General features: G+C 42.6%; 1 protein-coding gene across 8 annotated transcripts in view; it reads left to right on the forward strand.

Moving 5' to 3' along the window:
- Positions 1 to 12,789, forward strand: part of LOC138755247 (cancer-associated gene 1 protein-like) — a 107,836-nt gene that overhangs the window by 75,597 nt on the left and 19,450 nt on the right. For 6 of the 8 annotated variants that reach the window (XM_069920869.1, XM_069920874.1, XM_069920872.1 and 3 more), the window contains 7 exons: positions 1,668 to 1,784; positions 3,051 to 3,122; positions 4,482 to 4,586; positions 4,697 to 4,767; positions 6,876 to 6,947; positions 9,773 to 9,879; positions 12,178 to 12,380. In XM_069920869.1, the coding sequence (XP_069776970.1) occupies positions 1,668 to 1,784; positions 3,051 to 3,122; positions 4,482 to 4,586; positions 4,697 to 4,767; positions 6,876 to 6,947; positions 9,773 to 9,879; positions 12,178 to 12,380 (747 nt within the window). The remainder of the gene's footprint in view (positions 1 to 1,667; positions 1,785 to 3,050; positions 3,123 to 4,481; positions 4,587 to 4,696; positions 4,768 to 6,875; positions 6,948 to 9,772; positions 9,880 to 12,177; positions 12,381 to 12,789) is intronic. The other 2 variants (XM_069920871.1, XM_069920877.1) reach the window with 2 other exon arrangements.

A 12,789-nucleotide genomic window follows, 5' to 3' on the forward strand; every position in this document is an offset into this window, starting at 1 on the left:
ATGGAAAGATCTGCCGTTAATTTTAATCAGTCGAGTTAATTGTATTAAGATTAATATTTTTCCTCGAATTCAATATTTATTTCAATCAATACTGTGTCCTCTTTCAAAGGGACTTTTTCAGGATTTAAATAAAGTCGTGAGAGAATTTTTATGGAAAGGTAAATTGTTGCGGGTAGCATTATATAAACTTGTTTGGAAGTATGCATTAGGTGGGCTTCAATTACCTCATTTTCAAAATTATTATGAAGCAGCCCAGTTGAAATTTATTAATAGATTGAGTGATTTGGACCAACCCCCATGTTGGGCGAAAGTTGAGATGCCTTGCATTTCTGAAATTGAGGTGCATCAACTAATATATCGATGGAATAAAAATTTGTAGCTGGAATATAATATGCTGCTTTAAAGCATTTATTAAAGGTGTGGACTAAAAGAAATAAGATTTTAGGATCAAAAGGTAAATTGTCAATTTTAACCCCACTATATAATAATCAGCTTATTCCTTTTTCAATATTTATTAATTATTTAAAGAGTTGGGATTTTAAGGGTATAAAGACATTGCAGGATTGTTTTGTTGAAGGACAATTTCTTTAATCAATTGAGGGAACGTTTTGATATTGCTGAAATTTCTTTGTTTATTATCAACTTGGAGCTTTGGTGAAAGACATGTATGGTAGAGATGACTTTACCTGTGTTGATGGAATTTGAATCTTTGATTTCTTTCATACCAAAAAAGGGATATATTTCTGTTGTGTATCGAGTGTTACAAGACAATATGGATAAACCAGAATGGGAGAAGTCTAAGCTTAAGTGGGAAAATGATTTAGCTTTTGATTTTCCTGAAGATTATTGGGCAGATATGTGCTATGATATTGTAACTAAATTGACACATGTATGGTATGGAAAGGTCAATTATAATTTTTTACGTCAGTCATATTTAAATCCAGAGAAATTGAAAAAATATGGTTTTAGTAACTCGGATTCTTGTTTTAGATGTGTACAACCATTTTGGGAAGGTTAATTTTGGAAAAATTATATAAAATTAAGTTACCATTAGATCCATCTATTTTTTTAATGGGTTACATGGTTCCTTTAAAGGGATTAGGGCTGGATAAATTACAAATTGCATTTGTACGTTTCGTACTGTCTGTAGCTCGAAAATGTGTAGCAAGTACATGGAAAGATAACACAGTGATTAATATAACGCGATGGCATTGTTATGGAAAAAATTACATGTAATTTGCATGATAATTATTCTTTTTTCATTAATGAGTGGTTACTGTATTTGGAATATATGCATTTAGATGTACTTTGATGTATTATATATTTTTCTTTTTTTAAGCTCTCCTTAAGAGAGCTGGTTGATGGGGTGGGGTGGGGTATATTTTTCTTTTTTTTTGTTTTTTTCTTTGTTTATGTTTTTAATTTTTAAAAATATATTATAAAATTACTTATATTGGATTGTATATTGTTTTTCTATTAATGATTTTCTTAAATAAATAAAGTTTACAAAAAAAAGAATTCAAAGTAAAAAAAGATGAAAGACGGTTGAAAAAATATAGTAACTGAGCTTTTGGTTGAATTAAATCTTGAGGTCCCTTCAAGTCAGTCATCCATAGACATTAACAGGTTAAAATTTGCTAAGGTGTATAATATAATTCCTGTTCCAGGAATCAAACAACTATTCTAATGGTGGCCTTCCAGGTGGAGACACTGGCAGTAAGGGAATCAGAGACTTGAAGAAAAGGGTTCCTGCGATGAATAGACATAAGTATTCAAAACATGAGGCGAGTAATTTTCATTTACTACGAGAAGTCTGTTATCTCTGTTCTCATACATTTACCTTATAAATCTAGTATCTAACTCTTTTTCAGATTGAGTGTATTGATCTTTATTGATAAATGAGAGATAAGGATTGACAAGCAGAGAGGCCATTAGGTGAAATGATGGTAAGAGAGTTACAAGGCAATGGGATGCGAGAAGAGGCAAATCTTCTCAGTACCACATGCAAGACCAACCATTTGCAATGGGGCCATAGGGCATCCCTGGGGACCACAGTACATTTAAGTGGGGGTTCACAGACTGAAATTGTAAAATATTTTTCATGTTTTTATGTCAGAAGGAGACAAGTACAGATGAAGTCAACTAAGCTTGACTACTTCACAGGAAACTTTGACCAGTCAAAAATAAAGTTGAGAATCTGAGTGCTAGATTAAGCACCTCTGCTTCCTGACCCAGCTATAGGTCAAGCCTGTGCTGTCTGATTCTACCAGGCTGGACCTGACTTCTCCAGTCAGAGTGGCTGGGAGCAGTGCTCTCTGTGTTGTCAGGAATCTCTGCACTGCTTATTGGAGAGTCTGTTGCTAATTCAGGAATCTTGGCTGTAAGTTATCTGGGCAATCCATGAGTTGGCCTTTGGGAGGTGGTCTTTGAGGCCCTAGGAGACCCAGCCTTCAAGACTCTAACACACTCTGATTGACTGCAGGCTCATTTACTCAAAGATCCTGTTGGAGATCTCTTGGCTGTAGGTGACTCCATAGATGTGTCTGAATGAAGGAAAGGAACTAGAAGATGTAACCCAGTTTCTAAGACCCCCCAGAGAAGATGTAGTAACATTATAAAATGATGGGCAGGTATCTTCGCTGTCAGGTTTAGATGTTTAAAAAAATTTAGATATACAGCACGGTAACCAGCCCTTCTGGCCCACAGACCTATGCCACCCAACCACCCCAATTAATCCTACAACCCCCATATGTTTTGAAGGGTAGGAAGAAACTGATGCAGCAGCGCCAGATTTGAATCTGCACCACTGGTGCTGTAATAGCATTCTGCTAACTGCTATCCCATTGTTGATCATGACACATGAAATAAGTTTGACAAAAGCAACAGAAGTTTTTTTTCTTCCATTATTTCTCTGTTCAAATAGCATAACATATTGGCAGCCAAGTGTGACTAACTTTGACCAAGTTTCACTGGGCCTGACATTGCATAAGTTGTACTGCTCTTTGCATTCATAAATAAACATTTTTCATAAATTAACATTTGGTTTGTAGGAATGCGCAGCAATGGATTCAGAAGTGAGGGAATCATTGGGCAAGTCTGCAGCATCTCACAAAACCAGCAAGGTTAGTATCAATCACATCAGTGAACTTGCAAAGGAATAGGTGAATTTTCCTTGCTGGTGTTCTCGGCAGACCCTGGTTTTATGTTTCTTTGTTTTATAACTGTAATTAATCAAAAGTAGACATTGTTTTCTCATCTGTGGGAATTCCCAGAGAAATACCAAGGCAATAAAATTTACTCTGTAACATCTCAAAAGCATATTTTGTGCTCCCCATTGTTAAACCTTTTTTTTGTCCTTTCCCAGGCTCTTTTGACCACATTCACTACATGAAGATTCTTTAAGTGACCTAAGGAGCAGAGCCAGGCCAGGCTAGGTTCATTGATTTGACAGGAGCTCCTCTTTCAAGAAAATTGATATAACTCTGGGTTGCAAATTTCTTTTGTTTCCACGTGGCAGGTCTTCATGGCTTTGTCTTTGTGTCACCATGTACCTGATAGTGGCTGTTCTAACTACAATCTCCTCTGCTGGAGATACACATCCCTGTTTTTAAGAGGACTACCACTTAGTATGTTCCTGGGATTAGGAGGTTATCCTGTGAACTGCAATTGGGGAAAATTGGCCGGTACTTACCAGCCTTTTAAAGATGAGGAGCTGGTCTCATTGGCCTGTATACTAAGTTTTGTGTGCAGGGGTTGTGGGCCTGTTTCCTCTAGTTATAGCCACCAGAATCCAGGGCAAGACTCAGGAAAAGGACACAGCCCTTTCAAACTGAGCGGTGGTATAACTTCTCTCTGCAAAGATTTTGAAATTCTCTTCACTGATTGCCCAGTTATTGACTGTATTCTAAGCTGAGTTTGAGGAACAACCAATGTATCAGATAATAAGCAACATGTGGATGGATGTATAAGATTGGCCATGGTTCTGATGAATCACCCCAAGATTTGTCCGTTCATCAATGATCCCAAGGGTCCTGCCATTTTCTATTTACATTTCCCTTACAATTGAGTTCCCAAAGAGCTAGATTTCATGCTCATCAATCCTGCAGGACAGACTCGATGGGTCTCCATGGCTTTCTTGCTTCCATTTCTTTCTTGTGTTGCCCATTCTGGCCTGCCTCCTTTGTGAATACCTCCAAGCGGTAACATTCTTAGAGGTACATTTTGACTCTGTTTTCTGTGTCCTAGATTCTTTATCTGTGATCTATTCAATTGAGATTCTAACTGTGTGGATAATTATGCATAAATTTCCTCCATTTCTTTATGGATTCAGTCTTGTGCGTCAGTTTTTCCAGATTCTATTTTTCTAAAACGTGCTTGTCGTTTTTTCAAGTGCTTTTTCTGTTAAGGTGTCTGTAAACATCATGTCAGGCATGACTGAGACTTGGGTCTCTTTGGTTATTTAAGTGTGTTGTATTTTTCAGTTTGAGTCATTACAAAAGCATATAATCAAAAGGATTGAGGAATGTAAGATACTTGCTGCAGAGAACGTAAAACTTCACAACTGTGTAAAAGAATTGGTCTCCAAGGTATTGAGTAGTTTTTATTCCTAGTTAGGTGTTGAGTATATTCTTGAATTGGCTGACCTATTTTCATTGACAAAAGCATATGTTTTACTGTTTTTTTAAAAAAAAATCAGGTTAATGGCTTCAACAAAATAATCCAGTATGCTGACCAAAGGCTCCAAATGAATAATTTGAACATTTTGAGGTAAGATAATATTAGCAGATGTCTGTACTATAATAATGACAAACAGGAACACCTTCATAATGGAACCAATAGCCAGAAAACTGCACATTTTTCATCTCTAAGTTGCATCACTGAAGACTTCAAGTTCACTAATGCACTTTGCAGTCAGAAATTGTGTAATGCCAAAGAAATTAATGCCAAAGAACATAACTTTAGTCCTCTTTATGATATACATATACCTACACATGTGTACATATATATGTGTGTGAATGATTTAGATGAAAATGTTGAAGGGGTAATTAGTCACTTTTAAGATGATACAAAAACTGGTAAAGTTGTGAATAGTGAAGCAGATTGTCAAAGGATGCAGGGTAGATCAGTAGGAGTTGTGGAAAGATGATGTTTAATTTGATGAGTGTGAGATGTCACACTTTGGGAGGTCAAATGTAAGGGAAATGTAAACAGTAAATGGCAGGACTCTTTGGAGCATTGATGAATGGACAGATCTTGGGGTGCAAGACCATAACCCCCTGAAAGTGGCAACATAAATAGCTAGGGTGGTAAGGAAATTATATGGTGTGTTTGCTTTCATGGTTTGAGCAGTGAGAACAAAACTTGGGGAGTCAAGTTGCAGCTGTATAAAAAATTTGGTCAGGCCACATTCAGAGTATTGTGTGCAGTGCATTATGGGAAAGATGTGGAGACTGTGGAGAGGGTGCAGAAGAGGTTCACCAGGACATTGGAGTAGAGAATCTCAGCTGTTGGGGGAGGTTGGACAAACTTGGATTATTTTCTCTGGAGTTTTGGAGGCTGAAGGGAGACTTGATAGAAGAAAGGTACAGTAAAGGTAGATGGTCAGATTTCCCCCCCCCCCCAGGATGGAAAGACCAGATATTAGTGGGCGTTGCTTTATAGTGAGAGGGGGAACATTTGAGGAGATATGCAAGGTAAGTTCTTTGCATGGAGAGTGTAAGTTCCTGAATGCACTTCAGTGGCTGTAGCAGAAGCAAAATTTAAGAGGCATTTAGACTGGTACATGAGCAAGCAGTAGAACTTGGGTAACTTGATTTCTCATTCTATCTTGGTCATCCATAAGTGACATTAGCTTTCTCCCTACTTCCTTTGTTTTTCTCCATCAGAGAGAGGTTGGGAGGGGGGGTGGCGGGTTATGTCTGGTCTAAACTGGCAGGCACATCTTCCTGCTCTGCATTGCTGGAAGAATTCAGAAAGAGCTGTGCAGGTTTTCTATTATAGAGAGGGGGGCGGGGGGGTGGTCACCCAAATGGGGTGAATTGTGAAAGGTTGGGTGGGAAGGGTTCTTTTCCCAGATCTTCAAATTGTTCATTTAAATCAGTGGTTCTCACTCTTTTTCTTTCCACTTTGAGTAATCCCTATGCCGTCGGTGCTCTGTGATTAGTAAGGGGTTGCTTCAGGTGGTATGTGAGTGGGAAGGGAAGGTTGAGACTCCTTGCTCAAGACCCAATTGTTATTTTGCTTGAGAAAAATTGGCATTTCCTTTGGAGTTATGAAACAGAGCACCTAACAAGTCAATTAGGTATAATTAAAACAGAGGTTTTCAAACTTTTTTCTTCCCACCCACATATCACCTTAAGTAATCCCTTACTAATCACAGAGCACCTACGGCATAGGGAATACTTAAAGTGATATATGAGTGGAAAGAAAAAGGTTAAGAACCACTGATTTAAATGAATGGAATGGAATTGAACATGAATTGAATTGTTAATTGTCGTGTACAGTGGAAAAAAATGTTACGTGCTTTACAGTCAAGTCAACCTACCATTAAGTACAGTACGTAGTGAAAAATAAACTAAATATGCAGGCTATAGTGTTATTAGAAAAAAAAGTCCAGGTAAAATAGTGCAAGGGCATTTTCATCATCTTACTAATGAGAGGTCCTTTCAATAGTCTGATAACAGCAGGAAATAATCTGCCACACAGCCAATCTTGCTGACCCAATTTTCCTCCACACATTTGGGTACTCGTCTTCTTTCAAAACATGGAAGTCAGATCTGGTGTTCTGACAGCTTTGATGTTTCAGTAAGTTAACTGCAGAGAATTAGAAGTCACGCTTGTGGCCTGTCATGAGTAGACTTTTTTTTGTCTTGTAGGTTGGAAAAGAAGAACTCCACTTTGTTTGTTGCTTTGAACAAGATGGCCAGAAAGAATGATGTGAGAGAAAGGTATTTGTTTCTCTGGATGGTGTTTTGGTATATCCCATAATTTCAGTTAAGTAGCCAAAATGTAGCTGCTTTTTTTTAAACATTGTAATGCTTCTGAGAAATGGACATTCACTTTATTTGATCTGCTAATGGGAACTGTGCGTGCCTGTAATATTCTGTTTGCACAAATTTAAACATTTAATTACATTTGTAATGAAATGTTGTTCCGTACCTATTTTTAATAGTTATAAAATCCTCGTCAGCAATGCCCAATATGTTGCTGTGTCTTGGTGTAGCCCCAACGTAAGGTTTACCTTCTTTCTTTTTATCAAAAGATTTGAAAAATTGACCTTCTTGCAAAATTCAAACAGGCACATTGCCTCATTTAACTGTTGAAGGAGAGAGTCCAATCAGCCCACCAAGTCAACGCTGGTTCCTGTAGCAATCCATTAGCCCCATTCCCCCACGTTTTCAATGTAAACAATCAGTCTGACATGTTCATCAACTTCTGCCTGATTCTCCTGCCATCCATGTGAGAGATAATCAGCAGTGGTCAACTGAACATCCGAAAGACATGCTGGTACATCAAATTGAGAATCACTGCTTTGAGTTGTGCGAGAAAAACTGGGGAAATGGAGGATCCATGGCAAAGCCACTTGATCACAGGAAGAATATCCAATTTATACACACAAGCACATGTATATACACATACACACACCAACACATATACACATCTCTACACACACACATCCCTACACACACGCACATCCCTACACACACGCACATCCCGACACACACATCCCGACACGCACATCCCGACACGCACATCCCGACACGCACGTCCCGACACGCACGTCCCGACACGCACGTCCCGACACGCACGTCCCGACACGCACGTCCCGACACGCACGTCCCGACACGCACGTCCCGACACGCACGTCCCGACACGCACGTCCCGACACGCACGTGCCGACACGCACGTGCCGACACGCACATCCCGACACGCACGTGCCGACACGCACGTGCCGACACGCACATCCCGACACGCACGTGCCGACACGCACATCCCGACACGCACATCCCGACACGCACATCCCGACACGCACATCCCGACACGCACATCCCGACACGCACATCCCGACACGCACATCCCGACACGCACATCCCGACACGCACATCCCGACACGCACATCCCGACACGCACATCCCGACACGCACGTCGCCACGCGCACGCACGTCGCCACGCGCACGCACGTCGCCACGCGCACGCACGTCGCCACGCGCACGCACGTCGCCACGCGCACGCACGTCGCCACGCGCACGCACGTCCCCACGCGCACGCACGTCCCCACGCGCACGCACGTCCCCACGCGCACGCACGTCCCCACGCGCACGCACGTCCCCACGCGCACGCACGTCCCCACGCGCACGCACGTCCCCACGCGCACGCACGTCCCCACGCGCACGCACGTCCCCACGCGCACGCACGTCCCCACGCGCACGCACGTCCCCACGCGCACGCACGTCCCCACGCGCACGCACGTCCCCACGCGCACGCACGTCCCCACGCGCACGCACGTCCCCACGCGCACGCACGTCCCCACGCGCACGCACGTCCCCACGCGCACGCACGTCCCCACGCGCACGCACGTCCCCACGCGCACGCACGTCGCCACGCGCACGCACGTCCCCACGCGCACGCACGTCGCCACGCGCACGCACGTCGCCACGCGCACGCACGTCGCCACGCGCACGCACGTCGCCACGCGCACGCACGTCGCCACGCGCACGCCCGTCGCCACGCGCACGCCCGTCGCCACGCGCACGCCCGTCGCCACGCGCACGCCCGTCGCCACGCGCACGCCCGTCGCCACGCGCACGCCCGTCGCCACGCGCACGCCCGTCGCCACGCGCACGCCCGTCGCCACGCGCACGCCCGTCGCCACGCGCACGCCCGTCGCCACGCGCACGCCCGTCGCCACGCGCACGCCCCGTCGCCACGCGCACGCCCGTCGCCACGCGCACGCCCCGTCGCCACGCGCACGCCCCGTCGCCACGCGCACGCCCCGTCGCCACGCGCACGCCCCGTCGCCACGCGCACGCCCCGTCGCCACGCGCACGCCCCGTCGCCACGCGCACGCCCCGTCGCCACGCGCACGCCCCGTCGCCACGCGCACGCCCCGTCGCCACGCGCACGCCCCGTCGCCACGCGCACATCCCGACGCACGCACACCCCCCCCGACGCACGCACACCCCCGCCCGACGCACGCACCCCCCCCCCCCCCCCCCCCCCCCCCCGACGCACGCACACCCCCCCCCGACGCACGCACACCCCCCCCCCGACACACGCACGCACACCCCCCCCGACACACGCACCCCAGCTTTGGTGTGCTTTTCTGATCATCCCATCATTGTGCTTGTTCCAACTCAGGTCATTGGAGATTATTATTCCTCATAACTTGAAACTCCCTACTTTCTTGACTTCAGCAACATTAATGTGGAGAGGGGAGTTGTCTCTGCCCCCTCTCCTATTTTGGGTACTGCGCTGAGAGGTTTCTTGTGTAAAAAGCTCCAATAAAATGGCATCAATTAGAAGCTAATATTACTGGTAAAGCCAATGACAAATATAAAAATGTATATAAATATACAATTAAGAAATATATGTATTTCTTACTGAAGCATAATTATGGATGGTTATGTAAATCGGAACATGTTCCTGTCAAGCAGATTAAAGGAAGTTAAAATTCAGATGTACCACAGTTTTATTGAATGATGAAACTTTCTCAAGGAAGCAAGTACCCCACTCAAACCTTGCTATCTTTATTTAATGCTCCCATCTACTAAAGCAGTTCCTCAGGGTCTACAAGCAAAAGCAGTAAAGCTAGTGAGAAGGTTCATTGTTCCAGGACAGAAAGAAACCACCTCAGTGACACCATCATTTTCTCTGCTAAAGGTGAATATTTTCCAATTAATTTCCACAACTGTATGTATGAAAGAGTTGTTTTTAAATTCATGGCATGGCAGAATGAATAGAAATAACTTTCTGCAGTTGTTATCTCTCTTTTTGGATAGGAAGCGGTTTTAACACGTGGAGACAGTATTGATGTGTTCATTGCCCCAAATGTCCTTTCCATACTGCAGGAGCACCCACACACTTCATTATGGATTAAGGAATAGAGGCATTGGAGAGTGTTCAGTGGAGATTTTCAAGGATTTTTAAAAAAGTATCCCAATCTGAAATGTTGACTGTCCATTTCTCTCCATGCCTGACTCACTTGTTTGTTGAACAAGAATATTTCCTGGGATGAGAGACCATAGTTACAAAAATAGATGGAAAAGTCTGGGACTGTTTGGAGAATGGAAGGCTGAGGGGACATTTTTATAGAAATATATTAAATAATGAGAGGGCAAGGTGGATAATGGGAGGTGTGTTCCCTTTGGTGGAAGATCAAGGACTAAAGGTTAAAAGTATAAAATGTAACAAGTAAGAGAGAGGTAAGATTGCCATGAGGAAAAAGCTTTTTTAAGCAGTTTATGGTTGGAATCTGGAATGGACTGCCTACAGATGTGGTGGAGGTCTTCATTGAGTCTAATGATACATTCTAATACTGTGAAACCATTCTATTATAATGCTATGAAATCCCAAATCACTTTATAATCCAGTGATATTACTGGCTACTTCCCTGGAAAGATGTTTTCTTGCATTCAGTTGATCACATCAACTGAATATCAGTTCCATAGAATTTCTGGATATCAATAATATTATTGATGCAATAAACAAATAAAACAAGGTTGTAACAAAACAAAAATCCCATAGGTCAGGGATGGCCAAAATACAGCCTCCGGATCGATTGCAGCCCATTTTTAAGTGGATTTAAAAAATTAAATGGAATATGGCTTGTTAGAACATATTCTTGAACAATAAATTGCACTGTATGTGCATTACATTTCTTAGTTTCATTTTGAACAACTACTAGACCAACCGTTGAAATTTACTCATTGATGAAAGCTAGTGACACCTATTGTGTCATAATCATTAATGTGGACATTTTGGCCATGAACTGCATTCACTATGGAGGGATGTTGGAGACTGTCTTGACCACCTCTTGATCTTTTCTCCTGTTCTTATTTTGCACCTAGCGTTGTTTTTGCTCTGCTTTTTGAAAGAGTTTTAAACAATTTTTACTGTATTCATTTATTGTATTCTCAAATTTAATTTAATTTAAGAGCAGCAGATACAGACATGCCTACTGTAATGGCAACAGTTAAACAGTTCATTAGTGTCGTATAGTTACGGGGTTTAAAGACATCCTTTTTCTTGGGAGTGTACATGGTTGAAAACTTCTGGGCTTAATATTGTTTGACCTGTGACCTCTTACATTTTTCTGTTTGTGGCTCACAACCAAAAAAGTTTGGCCACCAGTGCCATAGGTAGTCTGAGAAGGGGCCAGCCACCTCCTTCCCACCATTGGTTAATTATAGTTGGCCTGCAGTAAATGAAGAATGGTCTGTAGATGAAAAAAGGTTGGGAACCTCTGAGTTTGTGAATTGTTGAAGAAACCAGGTGCTATTTGAATTTCATGGATGAGTGCATTTTTGTATTCTTTGCAGAGTTGTCTGAATTCATTTGCAAAGTAATGTTTGTTTCACCTTTATGCAGTTGAAAATCATTATTTCTTATCCTTGGTAAATTTCTCTAACAGCGATTCTTGCACTGAAGATTCAACCAGTTTATTGCACTGCAAGACACCTGTGATGGGGGTTTTCCATCACAGTGCAAGGAATGGTTCACTGACACTGCTTTTGGAGCAGAACTTGTGAAGCATTAGCTCTGGAGTAACGGGGCAACTAGATCTTCCTAAAACAACACTGAAATGGGATTTTGTCAATTAACTTCCCACACTCACTGTACTGACAATAACCTCACCAGCAGTGCGAGTATAAGACAGCTTTTATAAACTAATTTGTAAACTAAGAGGTCTTGTCTCTCTTCAAGATGAACCTGGAAGGCTAGACTGTAGCTCTTGGACTACCAGGGTGACCCCTGGTGACCTAGTGGTGTAATTACATATCACCACACTCACCTTTAACTGTTGCCCTCTAGACCAATTTCTCCTTCTCCCTCCCCATCATCCTGAATTTTGCTCATCCCACAAGCTCCCAGTTCGGAACAAAGGTCACTGTTGCTTTATGGAGAGAAATGATTGTTTTCTGTTAAATGCACTTCACAAAATATTTGATACTTCTCCAGATTTGACCCTGGGTTTGAAAATGGGCAACTTTCAGAATCAGAAAGAGAGTGTGAGACGAGATAACACAGAAATTGCAGAGGGTATCTGCAGCCACGATCTTTTTGACAATTCGTCTCAGCCAGACATTAATTTAATTTGCAACAGAAAAGATGAGTTGTCCTTTGAAACTGAAACCATTACCACACTTTCAGAGATATCACAGGTATGTTACTTTCCAGCCTCATTGGAAGTTAATCTTTTGGCCACAAAATAAAAATTCATATCAAAAATATGAAATGATAATGAGTAATAACTCAACATTACATCACGTTGTCATGGTGTATCATAGCTCCAAATAGAATGATTCATGTTTTAAGATGTCATCATTAGTGCATAGCTCAGTTCTGTAATCTTGTACAAAACACACCATATAACCTCTGCTTTATAGCAAGGGAATGTTGGGAATCCATTTGTTGCTGCTAAGGAATCTGGCAAGGTTGTGGATTCTATCATTCTGTCACTCATATTGACTAAACTTGTTCTAGGCTTCTTTAAAGGTGGGAGGGCCAACAGAATCAGAGCCCCTTTTAAAATAAACAGTTGGAGATTATGAGACCAAGACTAAAGTATTA

This window comes from Narcine bancroftii, chromosome 2 (genome assembly GCF_036971445.1).
Source record: "Narcine bancroftii isolate sNarBan1 chromosome 2, sNarBan1.hap1, whole genome shotgun sequence".
NCBI classification, from domain to species: Eukaryota; Metazoa; Chordata; class Chondrichthyes; order Torpediniformes; family Narcinidae; genus Narcine; species Narcine bancroftii.